Raw genomic sequence first — 21,542 nt, forward strand, 5'->3', positions numbered from 1 at the left:
AATCTTATACCATGATTAACATGTTCATCTACTGTTTCAGATATGAAAACGAAGCGTACAAACCCCGTGGTATCTTTATCTATGACAAGGAATCCGTTTTAATGAGGAAGTGGCAAATTCTCGAATTCGATGGTAAACCTTATTACGCTTTTGTACCTGAGGACGATGAACCAATGGCCTTGGAGGATATACCTGAAGAGATTGAGAATATGGGAGAAGAGAAATTGAATACGGTTGCAAAAATGGAGTATCTCTGCGGTGATAATTTTCATTATGACTCTGCGGATCAGAAACTTTATGGAGACGATTATCTGTTTAATGACTCAAATGACTTGAAAGAGGATAGTGTCGAGACTGAGGATATCAAGCCAATAATATTAAACGGTACGAATGAAGCCGGTGGAAAGTCTTCAGGTGATTTATACGAGGTTAACGTGGATGGTAGCATGGTGACTCTTCAGAGACTCACCACTGACACCATGAGTGAGTCTGAGCAGAAGATTGATGAGTCTCAACAAGAGGACATTGAGGAGGACGACGAAGGAGACATAGAGTATTTGGACGAGGACCTGTTATCACCCAAGTATTTTAAAGATTCAGGATCAGTGACGAATCAAGCAGGGTCAGAAAGCACAAAAGGTAGTGCTTTAAAGTGTAAAGCATGTTCAGAGACGTTTAGTTCACCAACGTCTTTCAGGAAGCACGTTGCCTGGACTCACAAGAAGAAGATGTGCATCCAGGAGAAAGGGCAGTACATATGTGCTGTTTGCGATTATAAAACTTTGAAGAAAAGTCAGTTTGCTGCTCACTTGGAGAGGAAGCATGAAACTTGGTCCAGGAAACGTGTTAAAAGCGTGGTCTATCCATGTAATGCCTGTGGCTTTGAGTGCAGATCAAAGCACTCCCTCCAATCTCACTTTATTCGAAAGCACACCGACAAATACGAACATCAGTGCAAGTTCTGTACAAAAAAGTTCAAGGTTAAAGGTGATCTGACCAATCACATACGATTCCATCACAAAGAGAAACCCCTGAATTGCGACGTTTGTGGCAAGGTATGTCAAAACAGTGGGTCGCTTTACGTCCATCAGAAGTGGGCCCATTACAAGCCAAAGTACGAGTGCCACATATGCAAGAGAAGGATGGTAACACAAGAGAATCTTGATCAGCACTTGCTGATGCAACACGAGAAACGAGAAAAAATTGTATGCGCCGAGTGTGGCAAGACATTTACCAAGAAGGATTCGTTCAAAAGACATTTAGCAGTTCATACAGGCAGTAAGCCACATTCTTGTCTGATTTGCAGCAAGCCATTCGCCAGGAGATCTCAGTTGAGGCAACATCTTCTCATTCACACTGGTAAGCGACCGTTCGTCTGCGACATCTGTGGCAAAGCTTTCACACAAAAGCCTGGCTTGATTTGCCATAGAAAAACTCACCCTGGAACTCATCCACCTTTACCTGTCATGCCAATTGCTGATATAGTTAAAAAATTCACCGATGGATACATTCAAGAGATTAATGCAAAGGAGCGTGAAGAACGAATCGATGAAGACGATGCTTCTAACGAATTTTTATAGTGAAACAGATATTTGTTAATATTTAGAAACAGAAGTGAAATCAAAACGATAAATCGGCGTTGAGACTTGATTTGGTCACTGCTGGAGCTCGTTCAAGTAAATTTATCATGACTATTTTTTATTAAAATTCGCGTAAAATCGCTTCTAAATAAGTTATTTCAAATAAAATTAAATATAAAAAGTTGTACTGCGTTTTATCGTTGACATTTTGCTTTATAGTTATTAATTTTTGAAACCCGACTCATAGGTATGAGTTATATAAATTATGTTCAATACTTTGTAAATTGTACAGTACATACACCTGATTCACTCTAAAATATTTGCATAGAATATACAAATTTCATCTTACATATTAAAAACGTTGCGTACACAGTTATTGTGTAAATACGTAGAAAATAAACAAATTTGCATAAATATAGCGTATAATATTTGCTGTACAGTTAAAATACAATAATTATTTAAATGCTGATGATAAAAGAAGTCTTGGAGTATCATTTTGAACTTTTTCCAATGTCTAGTGTTAAAAATTATTGATTATGTTTCATCTGTAAGTTATGATCATATACTTATCCTTTGCAAGTTAAAATAATGTTGGAAATTAAATTTGTTTTAATGAATTTATAATTGCACTGCGGTGCATTATAAACATTTGATCTGTCAATATTTTTTATAAAACTTTGCACTTTGTACTATTATCGTGTCTATGCTGTATATATAGTTTTGAGTTTAAAATAAATATTTTGAATGGATCTATATATATATATATATATATATATATAAATTGGACTTCTGTTGCTTAGTTTTAATTCTGCAGAAAATCAAGAATAGTGTAAGCATTCTTTACATCAGTGTTAAACAATTTTCATTAAAACAGTTTTAAGGAAATTATGATAAATGCAGGTAAGTTTATACATGCAGTACTGCACAAATTAAAATGCTCAACTTCATAAAATCATTAGTAGACGTTAACATTCATAAACTAATATTATCTAATGGTTATTGCACAACCTACATTTAACTTTTATCTAATTTGTTGAATAATAAAAAAATAAGTCATCTCTTTTATAAACCTTTTATTACTAATATAAAAATTTGTTTAATTTATGTTTTAGATTATCACACAGATCTATTAGGAGAGGAACTTAAAGCAACAAAGACATCTAACATAAGAATTAAATGAATAAAGAAGAAAAATATCAAGGGAAAAGTGTGAAACCACTAATAGTTGTCTAAAACTTATCGAAGATCATTCGAGAAGAGCTTACGTGGAAAACGTTCACTGCCAATGAAAATTCTTCAGACAGAGTAGTCTTTTAGAGTATCTGAAGGCTAAGGCAGCACAGGCATACAAGCGACAATTGCTCAAATACATTTAAATCAAAAGAATACTTGATATTGCATGTGGTGAATCATCATGAAGAAAAAATATTCAAATTCTCTATTTGTAACTACCAGAGAAACAATAACGTTAACTTTGAAGAATTACTATATATAGGGAGTGTGTCACTTAATTCAACCTGTAGAGTGGACATAAAATTGCATTTATCTTTTCATAGCTATAAGAGATATAAATTTTGTACATATTACTTTTTAGGATCTAAACAGAAAACTTCCAGAAAGGTCTTATCAAAATATTAATATCATTTATATTTGTGAGGATAAACAACTTTTTATCTTTACAACCATAAGAAATATCAATTTTTTGCATATTACCTTTTAGGATCCAAATAGAAAGTACTTGCAGAAGGATCTTATGAAAAAAATTAATATGACTTGTATTATGAAAGATAAATAAATTTTTCAGTTCACGTTTAGAGGTAAATTACGTGATACACCCTATATAAGATTACACCAGCAATTACACTTATCACTGCGACAGGTGCGACAAAATGTTTATAATGAAAAAAGCTTTGAAGTATAACTATGTTAAAACTCTATAGATATTATATGTCACGTTTCCAGTGAACCTAATAAAAATCAGTGCTTTCCGAAGGCTCGTATGAAGTATAAATATTATAAAAACTGAAGTGTTTCTCTGTAGCATTTCCAGTCGTGCAATGACGTCACACAAAGAGAACCTCTGACTTGGCACACGACCAGGTTCCAAGCTTCCGAGAGTCCAACTTGTGGCAGCAGATTTCTTCGTCGTGACCTTGATTAGTTCATCAGGAGCCACACAGGAATCCAGCCATTGCTTTGTCCAATTTTTGCAGAAAATCCTTCAAGGACAGGTTGCACACAGGATTAACGCATGATTATTCCCAGTACGGAATATACCATCAAACTTTAACAGAAAGGCTTGGTCCCACCTGTATAACATATACAGGGTGTCCCACGAACGATGGCCATGACAAAACCATCGAGTAGGGTATGAAATTCTAAGTAAAAAAGTTCTAAAAATTTTTTTCCTAGCACTTTTGTTTAAAAAGTTATATGCAATTAAAGATTGTCGATGACAGTAGCCTTTCTTAAAAAGGAAGATTGTTTGATTGTTTTGATCGCATTGTAAGACCAGAAATGCTAAGATTCTGTAAATTAAAATACTAAGAAAAAAACAAAGCCAAACATCCACTTGAGACTATTGTAATGGTGTGTTTATGTTTTGAATGTTTTTACGGTGCTCGCACTCAAAACTGCCGATCGGCCTTCAACCACTCCAATATGTTCAAGTGGATGTTTGGCATTGTGTTTTTCTTAGTATTCTAATTCACAGAATCTATTAGCATTTTTGGCCTTAAAATGCGACCAAAACAATCTTCCTCTTTAAGAAAGGCTACTTTAATCGATAATCTTTAATTGCAAATAACTTTTTAACCAAGGGTGCTAGGAAAAAAGTTTTTACAACTTTTTTACTTAGATTTTGGTCCCCTATCCGATGGTATTGGCAAGACCATCGTTCGTGGGACACCCTGTATATATATATATATATAGTCTCGTAAAAGTACCATAAAAAATCACAGAAGATTATATTCAACGAGAAATTCGGTTATGAAATTAAAATATAATTTGAATTCCTGCAACGATACACGTGTCGTGAATGTACGTACACAGTACTTAATTCAACATTGTCCAAGCATTGGGAATAAATGCGGTATTTGTTAATATTCAATGAGAAATCCTCGATATTATTATAATACAATGACACAATGTACAATGTAGATTTTTCTTTTTCCATAAACATCTATATTTTATATGGTGACAATAAACTTAAAGAATCGTTTATATGAATATCGTAAATTGAACTTCTTCCGCGACTTATTTCCCTCGGATTAGTTGAAACAGTATAACAGAGTATAAAAGTGAAGTTTGTAAATAATGCATAAATATTTACAAAATTACTTTGATAACTTTTCATGCTTCTTGACAGCTATAATAACAGTTTAATTTGTTTTTAATGTTTTAGAGTATCTGTAGATGATCCCCTGGACTTTGAAGTATATCGGGAGGTAGCCAAGGACGAGATAGAATTTCTTCCAACGCTGAAGGAAGATAACCCCATTTTTACCACGATGAAATTGTTACAAGCAGCCAAGATTGCCTTGGTAAACCCAGCAGATCTGCCTTCCAATTTACTTGGAAAGCCACTGAAATTTGTGAAACATAAACTAGGTCCCCCAAAGGGCAAATTAAAGATAAGGGCAATTCCCACATCAAAGCTCGTGTCAAGTTTCAAGTCTATTATAGCTCCTCCGAGGAATATTGTTAATAAAACTACTCTGTTCACAGTTGCCAACAAATTAGAAACGAAACCTGTGATAAAAGAATTGTTGAGCACAGACGACGTAGCGAATAAAGCTGCGAGTACGTGCGAAGAAGCGACCTTGGACGAAGAAGCTGTGGACGTTAAAGATGTTATTAAAATCGAGGAGGAAGAATTGTTGGAACCAATGCAGATTGGAAGAATTGAAAAACCAGCATTAATCCCAGCTACCAAAGACACCATTCCTGGAGATTTCGATGTTTCTGGTGCAGCAGTCTCTGCATACATAAAAAAAGCACCAAAACAGGTACCAAGAAGAAAGAGTGCACGAACCACCAAACCAAAAGCAGCAAGGAAAAATTATAGTTGCTACAATAGAAAAACTTCAGCGAGACTAGCAGGTAAATGCTTCCAGTCAGATCCAAATATGTATTTATGTCTGAAGAAATACGAGTGCGACGTCTGTAAGAAGATCTTTCGTGAGAAAATATTCCTACTGCATCACATTAGAACTCATTATTATTGCTGCCCAAAGTGTGATTACTGGACTGAGTTCCAGGACAGATTAGTGGAGCACGAGTTGACTCACAATGAGCAGAAAGGAGGGAGCAGGACCGAAGGTTTGGAAAACCCTGATAGTTCTGACGAGACTGAAAATCCTGAAGGAAAGTCAAAGAACAACTTTGTAAAGCCGGAAGACCGCCGGTACCAGTGTCCAAAGTGCGAATTCCAAGCAGAGACCAGGAGTGCTCTGGGCAAGCACGATAGAGTCATTCACAAGAATGATTTCCCTTTTCACTGTGACCAGTGTACAAGTGTTTTCAAGCAAGAGAGGAATCTGACCATCCATGTTGAGGCACATCATTCCAATATGCCAGAGCTTTGTCACGTCTGCGGCCACGTCGCTCAGAACATGCACGCTTTGAACAGACATTACAAGGTCATGCACGAAGAGCCTCACACCGTTTGCGGGATATGCAATAAACCGTTCTACACGGAGAGGAGCTTCGAGAAACACCAAGAGCGTCATAAAAACAAGGAAGAAATAAAGTGTGAGGTCTGTGGTAGAATCTTCAAAATTAGGTACGATTTGTTACAACATATGACAACCCATACTGGGGCCAAGCCTTACAGCTGTAAAGTTTGTGGTCAAAGTTTTGCAAAGCGCAACACGATTCGACAGCACATGCTCATCCATGCCTCTAAAAAACTATACGCTTGCGATATTTGTGGCAAAGAGTTCAGGCAAAAGCCAGGACTCAGTGGCCACAGAAAGTCTCATAATATAGCTACAGGTGCACCGTCACCCATTATTTGTATCAACGAGGTTATCAAGGAGCTGGATCCTGATTTAGCCTCCGATAAACCTGGCTTCAAAAGCAAAATCTGTTAGCACCCTTAAATTTACACAGTTTTTATTATTTGACTATTAGAACTGATTTTTAAGTTTTTTTTTATTGTTTTTTTTCTTTTAAGAATTCCCTTATTCTATGATCGAGTCGATCATACATCACCTGGTGTGTAACATAATAATTTATTTATATATATTCTTTTTAAAAGTGATAAATGTTTTGTCGACAAGAGTTTATAAATTTTAGTTTAAATGCTTTTTTTTAATAGGTTTTTATTTATAGTCGATTATAAGCATGAAAAGTCGTAAGAGAATACTGTGTATGTATTATTTGGTATAGGAGAATTATTATATTGAATAAAAGTATATGTTTGTATAAAATATTATTTCGACTCGTTGGCCAAACCTTTCGCAGTTTAAGTGTTAAATCGATCTTGCGTGCTGTTATTCAATTTTTAAAAACAATGTGATTTTTATGTTCACGTTTGTACTTGAAGAGATAAGCTCTGAATGTCGTACATTGCGTCGTAAAGTGAAAAATTACAGCAGAGTGAAACATGAAAATAGTAATTGAAAAAAAAAACTACACTGTTTCCTGAGAAACGCGTTAAAAAATTAGTGTGGTTAAGTTCTCAGAAGAGTGCAAAGATAAATGCACCTGTATGTCCAATATTGAAAAGTTTTACTTCAAACTTTATACTGATTGAAAGTGCATATACGAACTTGGCTGTGTATCGAGATAAATTGAAATATTTATAGAAATAAATCAATGATTCGGAGCAGCCCAAGAAACGTACGTTTATAACCATCATAGTCTCCAGAAAAAGCAAGCAAAATCAGGTTTTAACGATTTCATTTCTATAGTACTTATTATTACACACGAACATGAATGCATAAAAGATAGCGAGTATTGTAAAACATAATAGACTAATTTATTTCCTTTTTACAGGAGGTCGAGTAGCAGAAGAAAAGCAGGAACGATTTACGAGTGTGTGAGTTGTGGCGCTCGCTTCTTTCATATGAAAAAATTGGTGGAGCATCTGAAGAATTTGCACGGTATCGAGCGAGCCTTCAACTGTGACGAATGCGGCAAGGCCTTTAAGAGTCCTATGAACATGGCTCGTCACAAACTCATTCACACTGGACTAAAGAAATTTGCTTGTGAGTTTTGCGATTATGCCAGTAACCAAAAAGCCAATCTTGAAGGTCATCGTCGCAGGCACATGAAGGAACCAAGGTTCAATTGTGACAAATGCCAAAAAACTTTTGTATCCAGAGTGGACTATATCGAGCATGTGAATACCCACACGAAGGAACCTTATAAATGCGAGCACTGCGACAAAACTTATCTTTATAAGAGGAATTTAGTTGCGCATTTAAAAATGCAGCACACGTGCGTCGATAATGATTCCTCAGGAAGCAGCCTCAAAGTTACTAGTCTGACGTGTAAATTTTGCACGGAGACTTTCACGGAGGATCTGATGCTCTGGAGACATATGCGAAGTCGTCATAGATCGCGGAACGTTCCTAATAAATATCTCTGTGATTTCTGTGGGAAGGAGCTGCATTCGAAGAAACGCTTTCTAAGTCACGTCAGAGCTCACACGAATAGCAGATCATTCAAATGTAACGATTGCGATAAGGAATTTATTTGCAAAGAGAACTTGAGGATTCACCAGCGAATTCATACCGGTGAGAAGCCCTATCTCTGTCAAAAGTGTGGTCGAGGTTTCAGCCAAAGGACCCCTCTAGTGGTACACCTTAGGTATCATACGGGTGAGAGACCTCACGTTTGTACAGATTGTGGTAAAGGCTTTATCACAGGAACTTTCCTCAGGAGGCATAAGAAAAAACATCATGAAATTGACGTAGCGACAATAGGCCAAGTCCATCCAAGCGAATAACTGGATAGTCCTATCTTTCTCCAAAGTGTTGAATTGGTTTTAGTCAAAGGACTCCTCTGGTTGTACACATTTTAGATATCATAAAGGCGAGAGACCTCACGTTTATACAGATTGTGGAAAATGCTTTATCACAGGAACTCTCCTCAGGAGGCATAAGAAAACGCATCATGAAATTGACTCAGCAACAATACACCAGGCGCATCGAAGCGAATAACCGCATCTTTGTTAAAAGTTTTATGCTGGTCATACATGTACTTTGCTTATTTTGTACGATTTTTATAGTATATGCTTCAACTTAGCTAATTAAACTGTGAATAAGTCCTACACTCTCAATTGTAAAATGTATGGGTGAACCGTACCATGACGATCGTGCAAAATAATCGAAAGTGTACGGCCGCCTTTGGAGAAACATTCAATTTCTATTTTATTATATACTTTCTTCATCGTTAATTTCTTCAGTCAGTCATCACCGAATATAACGCACCTTATAATATTACTCGAGTACGCAAATTTTGATAAAATATTTTCTTACAATACTGTTTTCTGTTTAAATATATTGTATTTTAAGAAAGGAGATTACTCTGCAACAGTAATATTTTAGACGGTTCTTGTAATATTTTAATAAAAAGATTTCTCCTCTTCTTAGTATTATAATAAAAAATCGATACTATGTGGGGGTTTTATTTACGTTGAAACTTGAACGTTCAGAGACACTTTTCATGGTGCCATATTTTATTTATAAGCCTTATCGAAAAAAAACTATAGATTCTTTAAAAATAGATGTACAGTTTTTATACTGAAACAAAGTTACGAGAAGCTTCAATAATAAGTATATTTGACAATTTATTAGGAACGAGGAGTATAAAATCTGTAAAAGGGTACAAATAAAAGTTTATATATAAAACAATTTTCACTGTATAAAGTTGATAGAAAAGGTGATTGAGGCGCAACAAGCAATTAATATTTGTCGTTCTTTATAGTAAACTACTAGAATTCATAAATGGATTGTTGCAGGCACTCTCAATAAAAAAACATAACAGAAGCCGAATCCTCAATGCGAAAATCCACACCTTGGTCGAACATCTTGCGTTCATAATTGTAATTGATATCATCCAGTAACGCATGATTTTGCATATTGATACTGCGAGACTTTACACGAATGGTTTTAAAACCTAAAATGAACTAAGCAATTAGAAAGAAGCGACGAAAATACAATTCAAGGATGATCAAAAAAATAGCGAACCAGTCTTGTGCTCTGCTTGGAGCTGACAAATATCACGAAGCGTATCGAGACTCCTTATAATTCCATCGTACTGCAGTCTCGTTAAGTGTTTGCAGCGAATTAGCATTGCAAGAAGTAAATCATCCAGTAGTTCTCGATTATTACGCAGTTGTAGCATCACATCGGCTAAAAACAAATTCTTCATGAATTTGCAATGCTTGTTTCTTAAGTTAATCAATAATTTTGTACAAAATACCTAGAGTGTTCGTGTAATTATTAATAAGTAGATTTACGGTGCTGCGGAAGTTACGCGATCTACTTTGATCCCAAACGTGCCCACTGAACATGTGAAATCTGGCGAGCGGGACGCTCGGTAACAGCAAATAGCACATGTCCTCGTAATGCGAGATATTCACTGTAAAAATGCAATATGTGCGTTATTGCCTAGATGAGATTAGGTTTATGGCGAATGAATTGGTAATTGTACCAATTGTATATGAGACTGTTAATTGCGGACACGCAAGGGCCAAATCGCGCCAAGCGTTATCAGTGACTCTGTGCTGTCTCGAATCGGAATCCCGAACGGATATGTGTAAAATCTTCAGAGCTTTCGAAGCCGTGCTTGCAAGAGCGTTCAAAGTATGATTGGACAGAGCAGGATAATCCAATCTAAGGGTTGTCAAAGCATGGAGACGTCCTAGTAGACGCAAGTATCTGTAAAAAAAGAAATCATTGAACGACGATGAAGAAGTTCACCAGTTCTATACCAATTGCTAATTGCAAGTTACTTCGGGTCACGGTACGGCGCCTGCCATTCCCTGAAAGCTCCACGCAAGTCCAGAGAGGCCAAACGGTCGCTGGAACTCTTGACCGCTGGTCCCAGTAATCTTAATACGTCACCTATTCCAAGATTGGCATTCAATAGGCTCAAAGTCTCCAATTGGTTCTGGCATCTAAAATAGTCGAGCAATTTGCTGTGTAAATAATAATTGTTCATCGGCGTGATTAAGTGGAGTTAAACGAGAGACAAATACCCAAGGAAGCTTGCAAGGGCACACAAAAGCTTTCCCCTGTAGCCCCATTTGCTTCCAAACACCCAATCGGTAAGTATGAGTTCTTTCAATTGTACGTCCTTTGCTAATACCGTCGATAGGAAATCAACACCTGCTTCCGCTTGACTGCATCGAGATATTTTCGTTTCCTTTGGCAGGACATTACGATAATAGGGTCGAGACCAGGCCAGTTCCAGACTTCTCATGTATTGGCCATACTTTGCCTAAGAGAAAATAGCGAGAAAGTTAGAATATAATAAAAAAATGAAAAAATAGAGGTTAATAGTTTACGGAATCTTAATAAATATATGGTAGGAGTAGAGACTCGTACAGCCAGTTCTCCGGCCAGGGGAAAATCACCGCGTAAATCACGATCGATGGAAACCGTGACGGATCGCCAGAGAATCGGTGAGGATACAGCATAATTCCACGTTTGGCATACTTGAGCTATGTTGGCACGATCAACGCGATCCAGGTAACTGAATATTTCTGTTAATATCAGCACCGGCATCTGATCCCACATTTCCCGGCTTCTGCTTTAACCCTCTTCATCTCTTCCCGCTTCGGAAGCTGTCGTTTCGCTTTACCCCTTTGTTTATACGTGATAATGTGATGACTGATTGATATGAAGATTTCTATACGATTACGAGAAATCTCTTTTATCTGCTTATTTCACGGCTACAAAATACACTCACAAGATCCTTAGTACTCTCTCTCTTTTTCACTTCTCTCACAAACTATTTTGCACCTCTTCAACCGAGTTCAACGGCTCAACCCAGTGACGCCAGCATTGGCTCTTTTACAGTCAAACAACCGAATGGAGGGGGATACATGCACACATCACAAAGGTACATCTATATGAGACACGTGACTGTGTTTTGGCTGCGAAAGAGCCAATTCTGGCATCACTTGTAGTTCAATCTCTACCAAGTCCAACCAAACAAATGTGGTGCGAGCGATTCCGAGTATTCCGAATAATTCCGATTAATCGCTGCAAACTGCTGCAAACAAAGTCACAGAGATTCGTTTTGTACATCAGGCTCAGAGTAAAAATTTATTGGATTATATTACTAGGATTAAGTGGCACCTTAAATAATATGAGGATTTGAAAAGTTCGTCAAATTAACAAAAAAATATTCAAAGTAAATTCCAATTAAAAACTTGAGGTAACCTTAAAATGTCATTCATCATTCTATCAAAGATTAAAAATAGTGCTGTCATCTAACAGATTTTTATGCCTATACGAAAAGTATGTCCTAAACAGTTTTTTTTTTAATGCAAGATATTCAACTTTTTTGGCTGTTTTAGAATACTTATTTGTGCTACATTGGAAAACTTAACTCGCAAAAATAGATTTGTCGCTTAGCTATTCTCCACTTTAACTTTAGAATCAGTGTACTCTCGTGAAAAGGATTTAGACCAAAGCAAAGCAATTGCATAAAATGTTTCGTGCGAATGCGAATTATAAAGAGTACGAGTACAGTAGTACGTACACACAGGCAGAAATTGATGGAAATTATTCCCTCGCTTCTTCACAGATGGCAGTAGCTTAGCCGACGTCGATGTGGTATGGATCATATGGATTTGATGGTGTGTGGATGACGACTACACATACTGTACTGTACGTACATTTGTTATTAGCTTCTATTCCACCTATTCCACTATCATCTGCTACTACCACACATTCCGTAACGTTGTATTGTTATTAGGGTTATTATCTTGGCATTTGGCACAGCTGGAGAATTTAGTCCCATTGATGAGTTTCCATGTGATTCAATCATTCGTTTCGGATGTTAAAACTTGTTTGGCCCTGTAAGTGTATCTTTGAACGGACGCTTCTTGAAGGAAGTAATCGAAATCTTACATAATCAAGTGGTCTTGGTCTTTGACCCTGAAATCAATCCATCTTTGCACGTGTTCATTGAGAATCGTGCTGGAAAGGGGGAAAAGGCATCGAACGAATGATTGGTTCGGCTTCCAGTTTCACATCGGATTCATTCAATGTTATTCCCGGTGTGAGTGAAACTGTGTAGTAGCAGCGCTATTTTTTCGGCGCTTGGATGATAGAACTGATAGAAGGCGTTGAAGAACGAGGCTTCAGTATTACATAAAAGTTTCGATAATGTCGGAAAAGCAAGACCAGGTTTTCGATGAGGAACAGTGGAAATTGGAAGCTAAAGCAGTTATAAACGACGTAAAGAAACACGTGAAAGACATAAGTGTTTCCGTTAAATTACGCAGCACCAACAAATCCATTTATTTGAACTTGGCAACGCTAGAGAATCTGAAATTTTGCGTAGAACTTTCAGGGGCTGGCTTCTCCATTGTTGGCAATCGATATGACGATATGTCAATTAGAGATAATCAGCACTTCGAAACGCCCTACAGTTTATTAGACTCCGTTAGTCCCCAATACAAGAATTCATTCGGCAATTCTCTATTTGACAAGCTTAAAGAGCTCAGTGACGAACAATAACATTAACATCTCCTTCATAGTTATCTTTCGATTGTCAGTATTTTTAGAATCTGTAAAAAAACTTTACTGATTGCTAAAAAGGTGTAGTGAACGAGTATAAAAACTTTATCAAGAACTCCGCTTTGCACAGGGGATAACGCATATAATTTTCCGGGAAAAGTACTTTGCGATAGCGTATATGGCTTACGAAGCATGGTGTAAAGTGTGTACATACGATACGAGGTTGATTGAGGCACCGTGTCTGGAACTTGAGAGCCGACAATACCCGAAGTTAACCGAAGGTAATAAAGCGAAATCACAGGATTGTAAGGCCATTATCGTGCACCTTGTAGTATTATTAGTCGACGAATAAAGTATTTCTAATAGGAATGATGTGATTACATTATAGATATTTATTACAATGCATCGTTTATTTTGATACTCTCGAAGAGAATAATGTTGAATCTTGGATTTAAACATGATATATATATAATTGTAGAATATAACTTTGTAAATGAACGAGGCACGACTGCACAAGGCTGTGGTTGAGGGCATGGGTCGGTCGGGCATGGTAGGTTTTGCCGTTTCCCTCCCTGACCTCTCTCCTTCATTCCCACCCTTGGAAATTAAGCGTTGCCAGTTGACGTTGACAGTTGAGAGAACACGGAGACATCGTAGTCGGAACGTCGAGTTTGGCTGGAGAGTTGACTAGGCGGCTGATCTGGCTATTTCTTGTTAGAGTGTTAGTTATTTTGCCGTTTGATTGTATTGTGAACGTTAGGGGATTTGCAATCTATAATCTAGATAGGTGAAGTAGAAACAATTTTTGTGTTTCGCTCAGTGTAACGCAGTGCGCGTGTATGTTATACTTTTTAAGTCAAGTGTTTTTGCTTTATTGAAAGCCTCAATACTTCTTTCTGTCTCTCTGTAGCTTCTCTCTCAATACCTAAAATTGTCTCTCATGCGTTAAGTTGTCAACCGGTTAACAATGACACACCCGTGGAAAACAATGACGACGATCCTTGCATCAATTACCCGCTGCTAAATTCTAATGTTACATGAGATGTGCATCTATTCTCGTTGCTATCTATCTGCTTGTGTTATTGTTGCCATCAATTGCCATGCCATGTTTCGTCTGTTATAACGTCAACTACTGGGTAAGTCATTAAAAAAATTTCTATGCTACATATTACAATCTCTCTATCCTTCTTTTTTTCTCTCTCTCCAAAGAAAAGAAATATGTGAGAAATGTTATAATTTTGTAATTATGATTCCTGATTTTATTACATTATTTCTAAATCCTCTTTTAAAAACTTTCATTTGTTAAATGATTATTCCAATTGCTATTATATACAATGAGATGTCAAAATATGTACCGTCAGAATGTGTACCTTACATTTTCCATCTCAAAGCTACGTAGTGAAATTGCAGTATCATATACATATCTATCAAGTGTGAATTCTTAGCTTTAAAATATAACTTTGACAGTGTCTAACTATTATTCAATATATTTTTTTCTATCATATTATTCTTTTTTCCTGAAACATTTTTTGTATTTGATTAATATCTGGGGGGTGATAAAACTTTGAGTAGCTAGATATTCCAAGCAAAGAAATAATTTGATATATCTTATCATAATATTTCTTTTGTTATCTAGTATTGATTATCTTTTATGGAATTATTTTTCTTTGCTGTTTATTCATTTTATGATTCATAATTTACTTATTTGATCACTCATAAAATTTATATAAAATTAAAATTCTTCTTTGTTACAATCATTTTCCAGCAAAATTATATATATATATATATGTATATATTAAAAAGAAGTAGGATATAATATCAGTTGATAAATCCATGACAGAATGATTCATTGGTTAACAGATTGGGTCATAGGTGGTGATATGTTATGCCTTGTATATAATATAACAGTCTGTATGCCTCTGCCTGATATAAAATTATCGAGAAATTTAATAATTAGCGTATACTTAAATAAGTAATGATCACAGATGACTTCTTGTTAATTCGTCCTGCTTTAAGATATAAATTTAAGTTTGTTTAGAAAAAATTAATGTTTATCTTGTAATTGGGGTCTTTGTTTTTCTTAAGAATTTAATTGCCATAAGTTTATCAACCTAGTTGTAACAAAAAAATATTTTAAATACTAATCCACTAAGATAAAGAAGTAGCTGTCTACTACTATGGATAATTGATGTTTAAAAGATTACATAGGAAAATCTATATCTATGACATTTAATGCTTAAACCTATCTACATATCTAAAATATTATCTTTATGCTATTAATAATATTAAGTTTGTTATTATATTTTCAGATCAAATGTGAGCTATAAAAAATTAATATCTGATGAATTATTCATCAGAAAAGAAGTGGTATGGCTAACTTGATGGTTACCACATCAAGCAAGAATAGCTCACGAAGTGCTTCTCCTAATAGAGGAACCACATCTCAAAGTAATAACCAGCAGCATCATTTGGTTTCTGTGGAGCGCAACTTAAAATCACGTAACCCACAAATGTAATCATTATATTTAAAAAATATTTATTTAAAACTATGTGAAATGGAATTAATTAAGCTATTCATTCTTTCAGTTCTCAAACCAGAGAGGGAAGTACTGGTAGTGGTAGCAGTGGAGGTGGTATTGCTAGTGGCAATGGTGGAGGCTCAATCAGTATGAAGGGAAGCAGTAGACAAAGATCACCAGGTAATGTGATAAGAATGGGAGATGCAATGGATGAATCAAATCCTAATCCAGTCACTGCCGAACCAGAGGAGTTTGTGCCAAATATACATCCACCAACTGATGATGAGTCTGTATGTATTTGTTATGTGAAAAAAAAATTTTTAAATATAATTTTATTATTTCACTTTTATTGCGCATTATCTATCAGTGATGGTAGATTCTCTCTGAGTTTTTACTATATTATAATAACATCATGCAATCAAGGATTCAGTTTTTTATCAGACTGTTAAGTAATGCTTTGCTATTGGGGTCCCAAGCTAAGAGGTGTAACTTCAATTTGTATAATGTGCTCCAAGTGGAGTATAGGAAACTGGTTATTTCTACAAACAGAGAAAAATATAATCATTTATTTCATATCATAAATTTATTATCTTTGCATTTAATACAATTGATCCATTGTTATAGGAGCAGTATCATGCAGCACAGTCATTTCTATCGAATGGCTCATCCGAGTTGATTAGCGATGACGTCGATTCTAGTGCGGCAAGAGTTCGTCAAGCTATTGAGCATATCCAAAGTAAAATCGCTAAAACGCGTGAGCTTATTCGAATAGAGCAAACGACTCGTGATGGTTAGTACACTTTCCGCAGTATATGCTTTCAAAATACTTCTCATATTACATCAAGCACATTGTGATATTTCAAAAATATTAATCAAAAGTTAAAATACTTTTTCCAATTGCAGAGAACGTTGACGAGTATTTAAAATTGGCTGCTAATGCAGACAAGCAACAACTTCCGAGGATCAAAACAGTTTTTGAGAAAAAAAATCAGAAGTCGGCTCACAGTATTTCCCAGTTACAGAAAAAATTAGACAGTTACACAAAAAAGCTAAAAAGCTATGAAATAAACGGCGCATCAACGAGTCATCGGCAGCCAAGAGAAATGTTGCGAGATATGGGACAAGGACTGAAGTAATTCTCACGGCACTGCCGTTTTAATTCTCTCTCCATTTTATTTTATTTATCATTGCATTTAGCATACTTCTGTATCTTCTTTGTACAATATAAGCTTCGGGTAAAATTTCATAATGCTTTGAACTTATAAAGCTCTTATGAATTTTTCAGAAATGTAGGCGGTAATATTAGAGATGGAATCACGGGATTTTCTGGGTGAGTCTTTACTGTAATTATGCTAATTTCAATAAATGGAGCACTTCTTTTCCTTCTCTTTTATTTTCAATATTCTAGTACATGCACAATCTTTCAATAATAAATTGCACCAATTATTTTATTTCGTGATATGTTTTATTTTCAGATCCGTAATGTCGAAACCGAGGGAGTTCGCTCATTTAATAAAAAATAAATTCGGAAGTGCTGATAATATAAACACACTATCACGTAAGTTGAATTCTTTTGCTATTATTTTGAGCAATCAAATAATCTGTTATGACTTCAAGTAAGGTGGTATTCGTCCAAACTTCCAAACATGCACTGTCACGAGTTAAGATAAATTTTGTAACAATCGATCTGATCGCTTCTTTATAAAGAGTAGAATATGCACGTTCTCGCTGCAACACTATCTATTTCAATGTTTTACGTAATCCAATAATACTGTAAAGACTTCGAAAGTCATTACTCGTTAATTATTGTAAATTTCCAACGTTAATGTTTCCTAAGATAATTGATGTGTGTTTAAATACTTAATGTAAATTGTGTATGTGTACCTACACATTATAAATATGTTTAATATTTTGCGCTATCATGGCAGTTGAAAGTAGTAAGTAACATACCAAAGTTAACTCACGATTATTTTTTTAATTTAAGTATACAACATTTTAATTGGACACAAAAATCATATATGATTTTCTGTACCTAGCACCTTTCTTTTTTAAATTATTTTTACGATGAATTGCTATAATGCACACAAGCTTCAATATATTTTAATGGTGGTGTTTTTTCATTTATTTAAACATATAATGCTTAATTATGAGTTATCCAATACTATTGAAAATATCGGCTTAACTTGCTTATAACCAACTAATACTTTCAATTGCTCAAAGTTATCCGAGCTTTTAAAAGAGAATTATTGATCTCTTCATACATCGAATGTCTTTAACAATAACGACGAAGATGTTAACAGGTTGTTTAAACCAATGCTCATGTTTAATATCCAAGAATCATTTGGAATACGGTGTCGAATAAAGTGAGGGTAAAACGCGTAAAAATGTATTGACAACGTAATACTACCTACTTCTGAGCCTATAGGACGGTATTGGATAACCTTCTAACTCGCGACCTCTGTGTCCCCACAGATGGCTCAACTTTTTATGTAAACGATACACCACGTGCAGGTAATGGTGATAACGGTAGCGTGGAGGAAGAAAAAACTCATCATGGTTCTGCAACACTTCCGGGGGGATGCAGCTTAGGATCCACCCATAGTGCAGCTGCTATGAAGTTCCCGTCCGAGGAAGGCTCTGAATGCTCCAGTGTGACAAGCGAAAGTGGCCCAGCTAGCAGAGGTCAAGCTAATACTTGTCACGGAAATACCTCATCATTTAGCCTGAAATCTATTTTTGCCGAACTGCAGGAACATCGGGAAAATCTTGACAGAATGAGAGAAAAAATGGAGGCTCTCAAGGTTCCTATGAATTTTAAGAAAGTTTTCCTCGCCAAACAAATTTATACTAATTCTTCTTTCTTTATACAGACTCTTCAACAAGACGTAACTTTTTTATCCAATGCTCTACAAGAAGAACGTTTTCGCAGCGAGAGACTCGAGGAGCAAATCAATGATTTAACCGAGCTTCATCAAAACGAAGTTGAAAACTTAAAGCAGACTATCACGGATATGGAGGAAAAGGTGCAATATCAAAGTGAAGATCGTTTAAGAGACATACATGAGATGTTGGAAAGTTGTCAGACAAAAATATGTAAAATGGAACATCAGCAGCAACAGCATCAACAATATGTCACACTGGAGGGTCTCGATAATAGTAATGCAAGGGCATTGGTCGTAAAACTGATAAATGTAGTGTTAACTGTCTTACAAGTGGTTTTGCTCCTTGTTGCGACAGGTGCTGGTATCATGATGCCTTTCCTAAGAACTAGGTAGGCTTCTATACACATCTAACCTATCAGTTAAGAGCTAATAATATTATGTACTAATGATTACACGAATCACAAATAATCATTAACATTGTTTAACTTTCAACATATTTCATTCACAACTCATCAAGCAAATTGCTGCATCATAATCATCGTGCTGTACCTATGCAAATGAAAGTATTCACATTTCTCTGAAAATTCCTTTTATCATAACGTATAATCTTAAGCTTGCAAAAGTTGTTTATCATTTTTATTTTTTCATTTAATCAAATTTTAATTTTTACTAAAGAAAATTCAGGGAAATTTTTTACGGAAGCGTAAATACAGCATTCACCATGGTTGAGATTTAAGTTAGCGCACTCATTGTTTTATTTTGTTTTCACATGTCTGTTGCAGTTGTACTAAGCCTCATTGTTTCATGTGCAGGGTGCGCATATTAACGACTACATTTGTCGTGCTGGGCATAATATTTGTGCTCAAGCAATGGCCTGAGGTTCACGATGTTGGCAGTCACCTTATGCGCCATCTTAAGCAGACACTGGCCGTGAAGTAGCATTGTACGTAAGTAATCATCCAAGATATCATAACTTTATCATTTAGTTAGAATCACGTTATTTTTGTATTACTATTTTGTTTGATTTTCAGAAAAAATTTACTTAAATTTACATATTTGCTGTGATGCTGATAGAGAATTATTCAGGATGGACAACATTTTGGATACAATATCACTGCGCTGTAGTTTTGGAGCAATAATAATATGTATACGCGAGAGCACGATAATTTATGCTTAAACGAAACCATCAAATATATTGTTACAATCCATAAGCTGAGTATTGTGGCGCAGATCTATTTTGAGACCATTACTTGAGAAGTTGCTGTTGTGCATAGTTTTTGAAAAATATGATTTTTGGATAAAATACAGTTTTGATCAGTAATGTTTTTTTTTTGGAAAGACATAATTAATGTTTATTGTCTGAATTTTATGATAAATTTTCATATTTTTTTTAGAATATAGCATACTGCGAATCTTTTCTTTTTTAAAATGCCGAGTGAAAGATAACGAAGCTTATATGCATGAGCTTCTTACATTAGTTTCATATTTTTTATTAGTTGAATGATTTTAAAAAGAGTGAAAGCATAATCTATGACATTGGATTATGATCTACTCATATAAAAGGGTAGTGGAATAATTTGTATGAATGTAAAATTTATGAACTATATATACTTATATAAATGATGGCAAGTTGAATATATTGTGTGTCTGTGGCTGGTCCAGCCATCATCGTAATAACGTCAATCGTCCCAACACTAAACAATAATGTATTATAGGAAAAAGGGCACATATACCGTTATGGATAGCTATTATTTAAATTTTATAGTATATTTATAATTATAATGTTATCTATTCTTTTACACTATCTATAACGATAATCCTAAACACAGTTTGTTACTATATAAACTTAAAAAGCCAAACGTAAAATTAAGCTTAATAATCATGATCCTGAAAAGTATTATAATCGACAGTGAATATTTTATGTTTTATGTATATATTACGTATATCCAAAAGAGATAATATGGTCCATTTTTATTGTGTTTCTATGTATAGGGTGTTACATTGGAAATGATACGGTCAAGTATCTTTCCAGAGAGACCACCTATGTAAAAAAATTTTTAACAAGAGCTATATGGGTTTGGAAGGGATATATAAGATGGACTGTTGATTTGACCTCGAAAGTTTATGTAAAGATCACCTAATTTTTTTTAAATGACAACTCTTATTTTTATTGTATGTTCACAACGGAAAATTGATTCATACATGGTTAAACTATAATGTATTTAAGTTTTCATGTTACAATAAGGGAATAAAGTCAGTTGTACCATGCAAGAACCAATTTTCTGCAATGTTTTATAGCCATTTCCAAAGCTCTTCGAGGTATAATAATATACTTTTTAATCCAGTTGTTTAAGAAATATTTAAATTTGAAGTTGTAAAAGGGTGTGGGCTTTAGCGGAAATAGTATGATTCGAGTATTTCGTAAACGTTTTGATTAAATGATACATTATTACTAAATCATGGAAAGCTCTGGAAATAAGCTACAAGAATAAGCAATATAAAATAAGGGATACCGTTTAAAAAGAAAATGAATTGGATAATACTTTACCTTTAAATGATTTTCCTAGGTCAATCTATTAGTGAAGTTTTATGTACCTCTTAAAACCATTAATCTTAATTGAAATATTAATTCTTAGGTAACCTTTCTGAAAAAATATTTAGTCGTAGTATTTTAAGTAGACACTCTTTAAATTATTTAGTATGTTACATAATGATTGTTTCCTTCTGGTAATAAACAATATCCGGGTATTCGCTCTATTGTTAAATGTACATTAACCACCACAGACACATGTGTGCATGGCTATTTTTAAGAATTTTAGGGAAATGAACCATGACAGATAATCGAAATGAGAGAAA

General features: G+C 35.1%; 5 protein-coding genes across 14 annotated transcripts in view; 4 read left to right on the forward strand and 1 right to left on the reverse strand.

The window, feature by feature from the left end:
• The window catches only part of LOC136783281 (zinc finger protein 737-like), a 33,796-nt gene extending 31,549 nt beyond the window's left edge, over positions 1 to 2,247 (forward strand). Inside the window, exon 5 of the mRNA XM_066743322.1 lies at positions 41 to 2,247. Coding sequence (XP_066599419.1) covers positions 41 to 1,580 — 1,540 coding nt within the window. The 3' untranslated portion in view covers positions 1,581 to 2,247. The remainder of the gene's footprint in view (positions 1 to 40) is intronic.
• Positions 2,248 to 2,656: 409 nt separating this feature from the next.
• On the forward strand, positions 2,657 to 6,968 carry LOC136783303 (zinc finger protein ZFP2-like). The gene is made up of 2 exons (XM_066743364.1): positions 2,657 to 3,844; positions 4,984 to 6,968. The coding sequence occupies exon 2, from the start codon at positions 5,090 to 5,092 to the stop codon at positions 6,671 to 6,673; it is 1,584 nt and encodes a 527-aa protein (XP_066599461.1). The 5' UTR covers positions 2,657 to 3,844; positions 4,984 to 5,089; the 3' UTR covers positions 6,674 to 6,968.
• A 172-nt stretch (positions 6,969 to 7,140) lies between these two features.
• Positions 7,141 to 21,542, forward strand: part of LOC136783331 (zinc finger protein OZF-like) — a 64,567-nt gene continuing 50,165 nt past the window's right edge. The window contains exons 1-2 of the mRNA XM_066743425.1: positions 7,141 to 7,471; positions 7,581 to 8,448. Of these exons, the coding sequence (XP_066599522.1) occupies positions 7,651 to 8,448 (798 nt within the window). The 5' untranslated portion in view covers positions 7,141 to 7,471; positions 7,581 to 7,650. The remainder of the gene's footprint in view (positions 7,472 to 7,580; positions 8,449 to 21,542) is intronic.
• LOC136783315 (F-box only protein 39-like) lies at positions 8,542 to 12,917 on the reverse strand. Of its 4 annotated transcripts, none has more exons than XM_066743397.1 (7): positions 12,439 to 12,917; positions 10,792 to 11,033; positions 10,546 to 10,710; positions 10,245 to 10,471; positions 10,014 to 10,172; positions 9,779 to 9,943; positions 8,542 to 9,707 (listed from the first exon to the last, which is right to left on the reverse strand). In XM_066743397.1, the coding sequence occupies exons 2-7, from the start codon at positions 11,013 to 11,015 to the stop codon at positions 9,556 to 9,558; spliced, it is 1,092 nt and encodes a 363-aa protein (XP_066599494.1). In that variant the 5' UTR covers positions 11,016 to 11,033; positions 12,439 to 12,917; the 3' UTR covers positions 8,542 to 9,555. The 4 variants fall into 4 exon arrangements, with proteins under 4 accessions (XP_066599494.1, XP_066599493.1, XP_066599495.1 ...); XM_066743396.1 differs by lacking the exon at positions 12,439 to 12,917 and adding an exon at positions 12,303 to 12,431; XM_066743398.1 differs by lacking the exon at positions 12,439 to 12,917 and adding an exon at positions 11,101 to 11,132.
• Positions 13,287 to 21,434, forward strand: Dmtn (transmembrane and coiled-coil domain 2 protein Dmtn). Of its 7 annotated transcripts, none has more exons than XM_066743354.1 (11): positions 13,287 to 13,566; positions 14,196 to 14,421; positions 15,595 to 15,797; positions 15,872 to 16,094; positions 16,429 to 16,594; positions 16,708 to 16,936; positions 17,090 to 17,134; positions 17,280 to 17,362; positions 18,277 to 18,605; positions 18,675 to 19,075; positions 19,469 to 19,633. In XM_066743354.1, exons 3-11 carry the CDS (start codon positions 15,655 to 15,657, stop codon positions 19,623 to 19,625), a joined length of 1,776 nt encoding a protein of 591 aa, XP_066599451.1. In that variant the 5' UTR covers positions 13,287 to 13,566; positions 14,196 to 14,421; positions 15,595 to 15,654; the 3' UTR covers positions 19,626 to 19,633. The 7 variants fall into 7 exon arrangements, with proteins under 7 accessions (XP_066599451.1, XP_066599453.1, XP_066599454.1 ...); XM_066743357.1 differs by lacking the exon at positions 13,287 to 13,566 and adding an exon at positions 19,718 to 21,434 and having other exon boundaries at positions 13,628 to 14,421; positions 19,469 to 19,629; XM_066743353.1 differs by lacking the exon at positions 13,287 to 13,566 and adding an exon at positions 13,630 to 14,122.

The sequence above is a fragment of the Prorops nasuta genome, unplaced genomic scaffold (genome assembly GCF_024137725.1).
Source record: "Prorops nasuta isolate Cenicafe-Biocafe unplaced genomic scaffold, Cenicafe_Pnas_1.2 PNAS00033, whole genome shotgun sequence".
In the NCBI taxonomy this organism is placed as follows: Eukaryota; Metazoa; Arthropoda; class Insecta; order Hymenoptera; family Bethylidae; genus Prorops; species Prorops nasuta.